Source organism: Pipistrellus kuhlii, unplaced genomic scaffold (genome assembly GCF_014108245.1).
Source record: "Pipistrellus kuhlii isolate mPipKuh1 unplaced genomic scaffold, mPipKuh1.p scaffold_m20_p_1, whole genome shotgun sequence".
Taxonomy (NCBI): Eukaryota; Metazoa; Chordata; class Mammalia; order Chiroptera; family Vespertilionidae; genus Pipistrellus; species Pipistrellus kuhlii.
Window position 1 is genome coordinate 14,582,033 of NW_023425404.1, and position 14,595 is coordinate 14,596,627.

Sequence of the window (14,595 nt, forward strand, 5' to 3'; positions counted from 1 at the left end):
AGATGCAATAAATGTGTTCCATATAAAATTTAGTCTGGCATTTGAAATCTGACTTTCAGGAGTGAGTGTATCATTGAGGGTAAGAGCTGGGGGGACTAGGAATAAAAGTAATTCTGGCCATTCTGACTGAATCATCTGAAATTCAGATTTTGTGTGTGTAGATGTAGGAAAGTGAATTATTTTCCACTTAGTACTAAATATTAGTATTTAGTAGCATTTAATACTTATCTTCTCACCGAGGTAACGACCATAAAAAGATCACTCTTATTTCGGAAAGGGGACAGGCAATAGGGAGCAAAGTTCCTGTGAGATTTTAAATAAATATACATAGGTAAGCATATATATTTTCAGAAAGAAAGAAAAAAGAGCCTGAACTTTAATGGCATACTACAAGAACTGCCAAAAAAAAATAAAAATAAAAAGGCAAATACAGAATAGTGACAGGATCAGGGAACACATTTTGATTGGCCAATTTAGAAAGGGTACCTTCGTGCAGAGGTTTAGAAAATCACTTGACAAATGTTTTTAAACAGTAAATTTTACAAAGTGTGAAGTCTGGAAATGTTAACACAAGGCACATTGGGTTCTGAATTTAGCAACAAGAATGCTAAATTAGAAAAAGGAAAAACGGGTTTTGAGTGGAAATGCAGTAAGAAGCATTTATTTATTTCCTTCCTTAGTTCTCATTCCTTCTACTGAAGTGTTATGCTACACTGTAAGATCTATGTTACAATTGGTAGGAAAAACAGCTTCTCTCTCCTGTCACCTCAAAAAAAAGAGACTTTAAGCCTACGATGTCCAATACGGTAGCCACTAAGCTCAGTGGCCAGTGAGTACTTGCATTGGGCTAGCGCCAAGGGCTGAAACAGTAATACTTGGGATGTATTGGATTACACAGAATGCTTGATGAAAATTTCACCTCCTTCTGACTGTAGGCGGCAGAAAGACGGCTGCTCTTAAACGCTCAGAAGAAATGTACAGTCTTCTTTTTCACTTAACAAGGGAAAATTTTCAGAAGGATTTAAAAAATGCCAACAGTTGACAAATCTAAATTGCAGTTCCCACCCAGCCCAATTGTAAATCATATAAATTTCCCTGAATACATGCATTTAAAAAAATAAAATTTACATTATGAGACAACATATGAATTAAGTCAATTTACAGTTATAAATATTTCAAATTACAGCTAAACACTATAAATTACAGGAAATAAAATTCAAGTAATAGAAAAAGGAGAGGAAAATTAAAGGAGTTATTAAAGAGGGATATAACAATAAGAACTGCACCATCTGGATAATTTTGTTTGAAAAAATTTTACTTGATTAACTGAACTGCATGTAAATAACTTCAAGAATTCTTAAAATAAAAAGCAATCAATCCTCTCTTTAAATTCCTGGTCACTCATCTTCTTTGAAAAGCACAAGTGTTTTCTTCCCACGATTGGCCCAGAGGGTGTGCCGGCGAGAGCAGCAGGGACCAGGGACCCTCCGCTGGGCTCGCCTGTGATGCGGGCTCGGGAGCTGGCAGAGTGTGGAAGGACCCGCCCACTGACCGCTGGCTCCGGGAAATGTCAATCATGATGCTAGTCTTCCTTTTAAAGACAGACTCCAATGTTCTGGGCAGCACAGTTCCTGATACGTATGTTTATAAGGGAGGGGAAGGGGTTAATCCCAAAGTCAATTTAAATAATGGAATTTTATTTTCATATATAAATAAATGTTCTGAGAAATCTCAGATTTTAGTGCATTGTTGTAAAAAATTAGTGCAGTTTTTCTTCATTAAAGTTTTTAGAGCTCAAGGAATAAGATAAATATGTCTGTTCATAGTCTCTCACTGTACATTAAGCCTTTATACTGCTCTATGTCCAACTGAAGGTTTCTACATGGATCTGTTTTTAAAAATCAAAGTAAATGGATTTCATGTTCTATAACAAAACATGGCAATTATTTTTGGCAAAGAAATTAGAAAATATAATATCAGCGTAATTTAGAAATCAAGAATTTGTTGATTTAAAGCATAGGCAATGAATATGAAAAAACTTTTAAAGGATATATTTTAACAGAACTTGATCCTTCATGCAAAATGTTTTCTCAGCAGCTAACTTAAAAAAATATTTTAGCTTTATTTGGGGATGAAGACAGTGACAGGAGTCAGGGCGAAGGGTGAAGGAGAGGTGCTTAGCCAAGCCCACTCGGTGTCTCTGTGTTGAGGCTCTCCTTTGGGATGGAACGAACCCTGCGGGCATCCTCTGCTCTCGCTCTCTTTCTCCAACGTCTCAGAATTGACAGGGGCAAGAAACGTAGTTACAAAACACTGGCTCACACTTCAGCCCCAAGTTCTAGTACCCCGGTTTCGACCACAGTCACATATTTATCATCAATCTGGACCAGAAGTACTGTCTTGTCGATGTGGGACCTAGTACCTGGGTCTCTGCTGCAAGGCACCCATCGGTGAATCACCTAGTGGTTCAGAATGAAACAATATGTTAGTGGCAGAGACCTTGAACATGCTCACAAGCTCTTACCTTTGCTTAAGACTAGAGGTAGCGATTCTATGATAATTAAACATAAGGACATAAGTCAACTGAAAACATGCATACAAGTCAGCCAGGCTACAAAGAAGTCAGAGGACCAGGCAGCCAGCTTCATAGGAAAACTTACATGGCCTTCCATGCCTTCCTGAGGAGTCCAGTCTTTCCAGCTGTTTCTCCCAGCTTTCAACCGAATACCCTCATCAGGCCACTGCAGCTCTTTCCTTTTTGACAGGTTGATTCCATCCAGAATTTGACTGGGATCCACAATCTATATTGTAAATATAGATAATTTCCAATTAATTTTTCTCTTGAAGATGAAAAATTATATAATCCCAAACAAAATTTCACAGGACTCTTTGTGTCTCAAGTTCTCTACTGCCTAAACTATATAATAAAAGCCTAATATGCTAAGTGTCTGGCCGCAAAGCATAATATGCTAATAATATGCTAAGGCCGCATGATCACTGTGACATGCACTGACCACCAGGGAATAGATGCTCCGATAGGTAGGTTAGCTTGTTGCTGGGGTTCGGCCAATCGGGACTGAGCGAGTCAGGCCAGACACGCCTTGGAGCCCACCTGCGGTCCTTCCCCGGCCCCAATCATGCATGGGTGGAGTCCCTTAGCCTGGCCTGTGCTCTCTCACAATCTGGGATCCCTCAGGGGATGTTGGAGAGCCAGTTTTGGCCTGATACCGCAGGCCAGGCAGAGGGACCCCACTGGTGCATGAATTTGGGCACTGGGCCTCTAGTAATGGAATAAAAAACAATCTAAAGAACCACCTCCCAAATTCATCTCAGCCTCCTGGTAGACATTCTGCCATGGCCACACAACCGCAGCTGGGCGGGAACACATCACCACTGAAGAAATGCTTGCTTTCAGTCACACACTAGCAGAAATGTTCTAGTCTTCACACTAAGCAACATGAGATTGTTTTCACCAGAGCCCTTCCCTCAACAAACAGAAAATAAGAAGAAATGCGCAGGAGAAACAGTGCACGAGGAACCCAGGCTCACTCACCTGGACTCTGTAAATCACCTCCCCCTTTTTGGCGTGTGCATTACTGGCAGGACTTAAGGTGCTGCCTGGCGGTGCATCAGCAGCACTGCTCTGGCCCCCATCTGTCCCAAGAAAGCCCACGAGAGTGTGGTGCTTGCAGGCCGGGATGCTTTGGCTGGAGCTGCTGGAGGAAGGCAGGCCATGGTGCAGGCAGGCCATGCCGCTCTGACCCGAGGGCTCCGTCTGGTTCACCATGGAGAGGCGGGACTGGATGGAGGACGGTAAGTTCCGAAGCGATATCTGACTGGTAGAGGAGCGTCGACAAGGCACGAATCCTGTGGTGGACATCCGGAGGGACGAGTGCCGGCTGCTGTAGCAGTAGGAAGACTGGCTGGCCACGGAGGCCCGCGCTGGGGACTGTCTGACCAGGCCTGACTGCACGGACTGAGTGCTGTGGCTGGTGCCTAGGGGACAGACAACAACACATTCTAAGTGGAATGAGTCCAACAGTTCTTTTCTTGTTTTTGTTTTTTTGTAGCCTCTAACACTTTCTCCCTTAAGCAATTACTTGACTTTAACACTTATTCCTAAAAATTGAAAATTGTTAAAAAGAAATAAATATCTGAGATCTGTTTTCTTGTATTATTTTTAAAACATTAATTTACTGAAGCATTTTAAAATTCAAATTTTGAGGCAAAAGAAAGATGACCAAATAATTTACAGTAAATATCAGGATTTAAGGTTGGGAAAAATCCTGTAAGTTTCACAGATATATTTTAAAACAGTGGTCACCAACTGATGGTCCACGGACCAAAGGTGGTCCATGAGGTCCGAAAGGCTGGTGACCACTGTTTTAGAATACCAAGAATTCTTCAATAATCAGAAATGAGATATCTCATGGAAATATTAGTAAGAACCTATTATGTGGCAAGCTCTACAATTATTTCTCAAAGTATAGTATTAATACCCTCACAATCTATTCCAATGACAAGCTGCAGTGCCTATCAATGACACTATAATCTTCATAGATATTAAGGGGTTACTTATAACTATGAATTACCAGTGATACTGAATAGGTTTTTCTGTGTTCTTTTTCAAGTGATTTAATATTATTCTTCAGATTTGTCCTTTTCCTGGCTCATAGTGATGTGCAGATTATTAGAAAATAATTATAGCCCAGCAGTGTGGCTCAATGGCTCAGCATTAACCTATGAACCAAAAGGTCACATTTCGATCCCCACTCAGGGCACATGCCTGGGTGCGGCAGCTAATCGATGATCATCCCTCATCACTGATGTATGTTCTCTCTCTCTCTCTCTCTCTCTCTCTCTCTCTCTCTCTCTCTCTCTCTCCCTTTCTCACTCTGAAATCAATAAAAAGCATATTAAAAAATAATAATTATTAATGATATTGAAAAAATAGCAATAGGCACATTTTATCTGAAAATAAAGAATAACCAATGTAAGAGAAAGGTACATTTAAAGAAGCACAATTGATGGTTTTCAGCTTTTGCTCAGAAGGTAAAAAGCAACCTATGAAATGTTATAATAATTATATACCTATTCAGAATCTTAACAGTTCCAGTGCCACTGGATTTTTTAAAATTGCGGTAAATGTCTTGACTTCATCTGCTCCCCATGCAGCTGCAGGGAAAGGACGGTGCTGAGTCACCGACCAGCCATATGGAAACATGAAATCTGATTCCTGCTGCATATGAGGTGGGCTACAGATCGCATGTAAAAGGTAAGTTAGCCCTAGCCGGTTTGGCTCAGTGGATAGAGCGTCCACCTACGAACTGAAAGATCCCAGGTTTAATTCCGGTGAAGGGCACATGCCCGGGTTGTAGGCTCAATCCCCAGTGGGAACTTGCAGGAGGCAGCCAATCCATGATTCTCTCTCATCATGGATGTTTCTATCTCTCTCCCCCTCTTCCTTCCTTTCTGAAATCAATAAACATAGATTTTTTAAAAAAGGTAATCAGTTAAAAAAAATACCTCATAGAATGAAAAAAATGAAATATTTGGAACTATTTCTCAAGGTATAGTATTAATACCCTCACAATCTATTCCAATGACAAGCTATACTGCCTGTAGAAAATTTATAATTTTTCTTAAATAGGATACAAAGCACTAAGTATAAAAGAAAAGATTAGTAAATTGCTCTACACTAAAATTAAGAACATCTCATCAAAAGGCAGCAAGCCACTCTTCACAGGAAGGGAATGGAAACCCAAGAGACAATGGAAACGAATCTGTAACATGGAAAACTGACCAAGAGTTCAAATCAGAATATACAAATAAAAATGAGAAAAAAGATAAGCGAATAGAAAAATGGGCAAGACACTTAATGGACACTTCAGAAAGAGGAATAGCTGGAAATCTCATTTAAAAGCTTCCAATCTCAGAAATCAGAGCAATGCAAATTAAAATAAGAAATTAAAGACCACCTCTCTCCTGTCCCTCTGAGCATGCAGGGAGCGAGGTGGGACCTGGTAACACTCAGAGCTGGTGGACAGGTGACCAGGTGGGCAGTGCTATGCATGACTGGCAAGAATACATAATTGGTAAAAAAACAAACAAACAAAAAAACCCTTTCTGGAAAGATTTTTAGCATGATATATTGTGAGTCTTAAATATTCTCATAAACTTTGACTTAGTGATTCCATTTTTAAAGTCTCCAGCCTACAAAAATAGTATGTGATTACAAAGATTTATGTAAAGATAATTATAACATTCAGAAGAAACCAAATCATTGTCCAATAGGAGAGAAGTTGAATAAATTATGTTAATTCAATATTACTAGCCTTTAAAAAGTATACTTTCAAAGAAATATTTCAAAGAATATATATTTATACACATAAACAGATTATTATAAACAAATAGGATAAGATCCAACTGTGAATCAAATAAAAGGCTCTATTTGTATATTTCCAAGTAGATAAATATGTCCTCCTCTTTATCCCTGTATAGTAACTGAGGTCCACAACTAAGAGGTTAACATTGCTCACGTAATTTTGTTGCACATTACCGAGTGTTGGAGGATGAGCCGTGACGGGCGGGTGGAGACCTGCTCCAGATCCCCGGCCTGCGTTTCCGACGCTTCCTTGGGACACGGTGCTGTGGGGGTCGTTGGCAATTGTTGCATTGTTGCTAATGCATGAAGTTCCCCCTCCAGTATCGGAGTCTTCAATATTGCCACCACTGTTACATCCAGCCCCACAACCTTTCCTCAACCTAGGAACAAACACCAGAGCAGGAAGCATTACCCCAAGATCACTTCTAGGGAGGTACTTTACTCTTTCTTAGCTATTCTGAATGCTTAAGGCTACTAATGGTCACCTTTGCAAGTCTTTAAGGTGTAATCAATATTAGGGACAAAAAGTCTGTTTTCATATTCTCTTATATTCACTGCCTCGATACTTCCCAATTAGTTCAGCGTTCTACACTCTTATCATCCTTCTACACTACAGGAAGAACTGCACATAATAGTTGTGACGTTAAGATCACAACTGGAAACAGAATTCTTGCCAGTGTCTACTCAGTGCCTCTAAGACTGCAACACCTGAAACCTTATGTAATCAAGTGAAACCCAGCTTATGCTGCAGTGCACCTGAAGGGAGCTGCTGTGAAGGATTCCTCCTCCTTTCATTTATTTTTTATGTGTGACATGGACCAACTGTACTGGTTTGCCCACAACTGTCTTGGTTTAAGCACTGAAAATCCTGCATCCTGGGAAAACCCTCAGTCCTGGACAAACAAGGCAATTCCAGCACAACATGTATTTTTTTTTTTGGGGGGGGGGGGAATAAATATTTCTTTGACACTACCCCGGTTTGTGTTCTTCTTTTTGCGTGGACAGGGACTGTTTTAAAATAATAAAACCTTACTCTTTAACGTTGGTATTTCTAGAAGAATTTAAAAACACCTAATTGAAAGTTTATTGCTCTAATCCCAGATCCTATATTTCTTAAGCTCTGATTTAAGGATATGAACTCTTAAGAAATTGAAAATAATATTCTACGTTTTTTTTTCCTTCACTTGTCATCAAAATAGATGTTCCTATACCATACACCACAATTTACAGGATAAAATGCAGAAAAATACATCATGTGGATTTCTGAAGATAGACTACGGATTTGAGCTTGGAGTGATGACTGGGTTGGGAAAACAGCATAGTGTCTCTGCACTGTACAACCAGGAGTTTCACATGCACTGTGCTCCCCCTACTGCTGGAACGGAGTACAGCAGATAGAAGAAAGCAATCGATGTGCACAGGTTCCTCATGCTTTTCTGTAATTTGTCCTGTTTGCAATTCTAATGGCAGCGATATCCTACAAACAGGGCAAAAACATTAAACAAAGGGAACTATTCAAAACTGTACTAAATGCTATAGCAGTGGCTTTTCACCGGAGCTGCACATTAGATTTACCTAATAAGCGTCTAAAGATTTATAGTATATGCTCAGTCTCTGCTTCCTGAAGTTCAGATAGGTTTATATTGTGCTGTGGCACCTGTATTTCCCCTACAAACTTTCCAGGTGACACTAATGCACACTGTCTAGCTCAAAGGTCAGGACACACCACCACCCAGTGGCTCACCTGTGCCAGGTTGACACTATGAAGTTTCTGATGTTTCCCAAACTGATAGGTCCCCCAAGAATTCCTTTAAGCTGTTCATGGCTGTCAGAGTAAGAAGTTGTCAGGGGTGAGACAAAGATCGGGTAGCCAATAGGTTGGTCACAAGATGAGTTTATCATGTTTCTCAGAGCCTGCTTTGCGTTTTGGATGCTGCCTCTCTCGGGGTTACGGTTCCGTAGAAATACAAGCTCCTGCTGTTGCCCCGCCCAAAGACCTCGGACACATTCCTTATTCACCTGAAAACCAGATCACATGGGGATTAGATCATGGGGCTAAGAATGAAATTCATACAAAAAGAAGTGCAGAAATGGGAGGGATACAAAAGGCATGATGACCAACTGTAAAGGGCAGGAAACAAATAGGTCACGTCTACACAGGAGTTAACCATTTTCCATTGTCATGCACAGGATGTTAAACAGTAAGCACAGAGGACTTCTGCTCTGTCTTATAAAAATATCAAGTAAAATGTAGTCCATTTCATTTTCCAAATCAGTGGAGCACTGAATTTTGTAAATGAGATATTTTTTATAGAATCAGAAGTAACAATATTTTTAGTTTAAAGGATGTTTGTGACTTTGGGGCTTGATTAAATGAATTAGTGAAAAAAAATAACCTTTATAAATTATCAAAATAAAATTTCAGAGATTAAGCCTCTTAAAGTCCTAAGACGTTTAACAACAACAAAAAAACAAAGTCTAAGGAAATGTTAAAGTGAACCACTGACTGGCCAGTATAAGCTACAGAAGTATTTTGCAACCTAGGAATCCCATCAAATTAGCAATATGGAACTGATGTTTAAGAGATTCTGCCCAAATAGCAAATGAAATAGATTTTAAAACTACCAAAATAGAAATAAGCAAAAAATGTTAAGGCTTTATAGCACGTGAAAAAATGTCGGACAGACTAAATTATTGACAAAATAAAATTAAGTGCTTATAAACAATAAATGCTAATGAAATATGGTCATCATTTTTTTTTCCTCCAAGAGTTTCAACTACTTTTTAAAAGTTTGGATATGATTATCTAAATTGCAATTTTCTCAGATGTAAATTAATGCCTGGAAAACTTACTTTAATGACCCTGAAGCTCAGGTAGCGTCTGTTGAGCATGATGACTTTATACTCGTTGGTGCCATCATCCATGACATGCCGCAGGGCAAGTAAGGAGGGAGAGTTGGCTAGGACTGCACTCCGCCAAGCAGGGTCGCCTTCGTGGGCTATTACGAGGTTTTTTTCATGAGATACAATGGCTTCATAGAGCACAGTGGGGTCATCATACTCATCTGAAGAAGTGAAATGATCCTATACGCAAGAATAAAAAATTTTTAGAAAAAGAAGAGAATGATTTCCAGGATGATAAAAACTTCTATACTAATTATTAAATGAAATCAATTACTAAATGAAAATTTCATATCAGCAAACATTAATATTATTATACATAAAATATATGAGAAATACTCTTTAAAAAAATGTGTTTAAGTCCTGGTATTACCAGCTAAACCTCTTTGAGCCCCAGTTTTACATTTGTGAGTGCAAGCATTATCTGCAAACAAATTTGGCAAGGTTTTTGTAAGAGTGCGATGAAATAGTGTATTGGAGAACTTATTACATTATGAAGAATTATTCATATACACAGTGAATGCTTTTATTATTCCATGTAGGCTAGCCCTCAAACTTGGATGTGCATCCTTGGGGATACTGCATTCTTGCTCCCCCTCACCTCCCCTTCAAACAGCACACAGGTGAGTGAAAATTTATCAACCTCTCAGTTACAAATGTGAAGGCAGCCAATTTTTATTTGTGCTTCCTTAATAGCACACCATTTCAGAAATTCAGATTTGCGTTATGGTTAGTTGGGTACCTGTCCTGCATCTTCTGTTTATTTATAGGTTTCTGAATGGGAGATACATTTCATATACTTCTTTGTTTCATCCTTACAAACAGCAATGGAATCTTGCATATGGTAATATTAAATGCCTATTTATCAAATGAATGGTTATTAAGATGAAGAGGTTGTTCAGGGAAGATTCCACTAGTTTCTCTAGGACTAGGAGCCTTCATTTGTCTTAAAGCTCACAACTATGAGCCATATCTCAACTAGTGAGAGGCAAGATAACATGGGTTTTAGAATCATTCTAGAGACATGGCTTTATGTGAAAAGTGCCTGGTTAGTAAGAAACACAATTTTAAAGATTTTTTAATGTAGTTTTAGTTTTTGATAGCTAACAGATAAACCTTTAACAGATAGATATACATATAAATATATGTATATCTCCTATATAATAAAGAGGTAATATGCAATTTGACCATCACTCCAACACACAAGATGTGGTCAAAGATGGACACCCCCATATGGACACAAGATGGCCACCACAAGATAGCCACTACAAGATGGCCAGCAGGGTAGGGCAGTTAGAAGGGACCAGGCCTGTAAGGGAGGACAGTTGGGAGCAATCAGGCCTGCAAGGGAGGGCAGCTAGGGGGAACCAGGCCTGCAGAGGAGGGCAGTTAGGGGCAATCAGCCTGGCAGGGGAGCAGTTAGGCATCAATCAGGATGGCAGGGGAGTGGTTAGGGGATGACCAGGCTGGCAGGCATAAGCGGTAAGGGGCAATCAGGCAGGCGAGTGGCTGGGAGCCAGCAGTCCTGGATTGTGAGAGGGCAGTCGGACATCCCTCAAGGGATCCCAGATTGGAAAGGGTGCAGGCTGGGCTGAGGGACAAAACCCGCCCCCCCCCCCGGCCCCATGCACGAATTTCATACACCAGGCCTTCAGTATAGATAGATAGATAGATAGATAGATAGATAGATAAGATAGATAGATAGATAGATAGATATGAGAAAAATCAACTTGAGTGAGGAAAACAAAGAAAATATATAAAAATATTTGTTTAGCTAAAATTTAGAGGATAGGGTTGCACTGAGGAATTTACAAAAGTAGTATTGCAGTAATGAGCTATATTTTAAGCTCTCTGGGAACATAATAGTTTTTAAAGTTGAGTTTGGGGTATGATTTACATACAATAAATGCCCCCACTCTGAAGGTAGTTAGCTGCCCTTTGACAAATATGCACACCCATGAAACCACTGCCAAGTCTAGATGTAGAACATTTCCATCACCCCAAAGGCTCCTTCCTGCCTTTTGGCATTCAGTCTCTGTATCACAAGCAACCACTGATCTGCTTTCTAAATCTATAGACTCATTTCACCCACTTTAATTTTATGTAAGTAAAATCATACAATATGGGCTCTTCATATGTCTGACTTCTCCTGCTCTGCATTATGTTCTCATTCAGGCTGAGGTGACTCACAATAGTTCATTTCTTTGTAGTGTTTAGTAAACTTATTCTATCGTGTGGCAATCCCATAATTTGTATGTTCATCCACTGATTGACATTTGAGTTGTTTCCAGTTCTGGGGTATTATGAGTAAAGCTGCTATGCACATTTGGTTTGTGTGGATATCTACTTTTATTTTCTTGGGTAAATAACTAGGAGTAAAATTGCTGGGTCATATGGCAAGTATGTACCGGTACTAATCCTTTCTTTTAATACATAAACCTATTGTCCATTTCTGTGGATTTTCGTGAGTATATAACATATGAACTTTGGGGATGACAGTATTGATTTACATATTTATCTTTTCCTGCTCAATAATCCCTCATGGACAATCCAACCTGTGACTAAAAGTGTTGGTCAATGGAATGGGTGTTATTTGTTACTTCACAGGTCCATCTCTATGTTCCTCGAAGGTGCACAGGGATTACAAAACTCGTCCAGGTTGCACCTGCATTCTCTATTGCCTCCTCAGCCTTCATGGCTCCTGGCCGATTCCCCCGCCTCACCCTCCCTGGTTGTCACTGCTTGTTGTCAGTCCTGCTAATGGCAAGAGGGTGCTGTTCCCAAGTGTCGGCCTGATCATAGGGCAGAGAAGCACTGTTACAGGCAATAGTGCTTCAGCCAGAGGAACATGGAGAGAAAAGACCCCGAAGCAACAGGCAAGAGCACGAATAGCGTGAGGCTAGAGGCAGTGACCAAGGCATCAGAGACTTTGGACCCTGTGCCTCGGTGTCTTCTCTGTCATAATGTTTAGGATGAACTGAAAATGCCTGTTAGGAACTGTGAAATAATTATGCTATGTAAAAGAGGTGTTTCTTTTTTAAAAAAAATATATATATTTTATTAATTTTTTACAGAGAGGAAGGGAGAGAGATAGAGAGCTAGAAACATCAATGAGAGAGGAACATCGACCAGCTGCCTCTTGCACACACCCCCACTGGGGATGTGCCCGCAACCAATGTACATGCCCTTGACTGGAATCGAACCTGGGACCGTTCAGTCCACAGACCAACACTCTTTCCACTGAGCTAAACCGGTTTTGGCAAAAGAGGTAATTCTTACATAGAGATATTTAATTGGTACCTTTTGAAAAACCTGATTTGAAAAACATTTTAGGGAGCATTTGAAATCTTGCTTCCCAGCATTATAGTCAGTTTGGCTCAAATAAAATGTAATAAAATAAAAATTTCTTTTAAAAATATATTTTATTGCTTTTTTATAGAGAGGAAGGAAAGGGATAGAGAGTTAAAAACAGATGAGAGAGAAACATCGATCAGCTGCCTCCTGCACACCTCCTACTGGGGATGTGCCTGCAACCAACGTACATGCCCTTGACCAGAATCGAACCTGGAACCCTTTTCAGTCCGCAGGCCAACGCTTTATCCACTAGGCCAAACCAGTTAGGACTACGGTAAAAATTTCTTACAGGTTTAGGCAATTCATAGGACATCACAAGACAAAAGGAGAAATACCAGATGGACAAAAACTAAATGAATAAAAAATTTAAGTTATAGTTATTACCTTTTTCTTTTACATACATTTAATTTTATCTCAAACTCTAAAGCTAGTCTGAACATGGATATTCTATTTGATTCCCAAATATATATTTTCCCCATCATCCTCAAAATAGGATTCCATTTTTCAGAGATTTTCAAATAGTATTTCCCTTATTAGAAATGCTCCTAAATATCAGGGAACATCAACTTCATTTCAGTACTTTAGATTAGGGGTGTCGAACTCAATCAGAGAAGGGGCAAAATCTAAAATCTAGCCTAAATCGCGGGCCGAATGGTTTACTGAACAGTCATATACTGTCATTGTGATGGAAATGCAGCGGAGTGCAGTGATGACAGCGCGGTGCGGGCCACATTGCAAGGCCTGGCGGGACGAATTTGGCCCGTGGGCCTTGTGTTTGACACATGTGCTTTAGATCACAGTAAAAATCACTTGAAGAGTTATTCACCTTTTATTTTGGGGGGGAAATAATCAGATATGAGCACAGCAGATGCATTTTAATGAGTATTATCATGTGGTCTCTATCATCAGATCTGATGACTCTGTCAAGTGGAATGAACAGAGCAGCAAGTGCCAGTACAGAAAGACCTTGAATGGTGGCATTTCATTATAATGTTGGCTAGGGGCCCAGTGCACAAAATTCGTGCATGGGGAATGGGTCCCTCAGCCCAACCTGCACCCTCTCCAATCTGGGAGCTCGCAGGGGATCCCTCTCCAATCTGGGAGCCCTGACGGCTTAGGACCACTCCCCATGGTTCCCTGCTCTCTACGGGACCTGGCCACAGCCCAGAGGCTCTCCGCTCACGCTGCCTGCTCTCAGCAGCCACCCCCACCAGGACTGGGGGACTCCGGTGGGGCTGAGGGGACTGGGTGCTGCCATCTTGTGGCTATGGGTGCCACCATCTTTGTGACAGAGTGATGGTTAATTTGCATATTGCCCTTTTATAGGATGATCCCAGCCAGGCCTGCTGCCTGTAGAGTGTGCACATCCTCCCCACATCTGTGTGGTTTTTTTCCAGGTACTCCAGTTTCCTCCCACTTCCTAAAGCTGTGCACATGAGGTGAAGTGGCGTGTCTCCATTGTCCCCATCTGAGTTGTCACAGGTGTGGCTGCGCATGGGCACTGTAATTTAATGTCCAGAGTGGGTGTCTGCCTTGCCCCCTGAGCTGCTGGGAGAGGTTCCAGTCACCTGCAACCCTGAACTATAATAATCAGGCTGGAAAATAACTACCTTACTTGTTTTTGTTCATCTTTCTTAAATACTAGAGGTCTTAGGCACAAAATTCCATGCAAGAGTAGGCCTTCCTCGCCCTGGCTGCCAGCACTGGCTTCCTTCTGTCGCCCAGGCCCTGGGCTTCCCTTGCAGCCCCAGCTTTGTCTGGAAGTATGTCCGGAAGGATGGCCTGTCTAATTAGCTAATTATGATTTTACTATTATAGATATGTAATAGTTCACATTTACTCAAATGTTTAATACTATAAGTGTTTTGAATCTTTATTTAGATGTTTGGTGATGTTTTGGTGACTAAAAATATGCCATAGGAACAATTGTTTATAACAATTAGCCTCTGGGAAAA

General features: G+C 40.5%; 1 protein-coding gene across 12 annotated transcripts in view; it reads right to left on the minus strand.

Annotated features, from left to right (window-relative positions):
• Nucleotides 1-241: 241 nt before the first annotated feature.
• Nucleotides 242-14,595, minus strand: part of PCNX1 (pecanex 1) — a 143,251-nt gene continuing 128,897 nt past the window's right edge. For 10 of the 12 annotated variants that reach the window (XM_045579178.1, XM_036432604.2, XM_036432585.2 and 7 more), the window contains 6 exons: nt 9,239-9,469; nt 8,130-8,404; nt 6,560-6,765; nt 3,554-3,996; nt 2,661-2,801; nt 242-2,459 (listed from right to left, as the gene is read on the minus strand). In XM_045579178.1, coding sequence (XP_045435134.1) covers nt 2,319-2,459; nt 2,661-2,801; nt 3,554-3,996; nt 6,560-6,765; nt 8,130-8,404; nt 9,239-9,469 — 1,437 coding nt within the window. In that variant the 3' untranslated portion in view covers nt 242-2,318. Of the gene's footprint in view, nt 2,460-2,660; nt 2,802-3,553; nt 3,997-6,559; nt 6,766-8,129; nt 8,405-9,238; nt 9,470-14,595 lie in introns of those variants that run through there. The other 2 variants (XM_036432620.2, XM_036432652.2) reach the window with 2 other exon arrangements.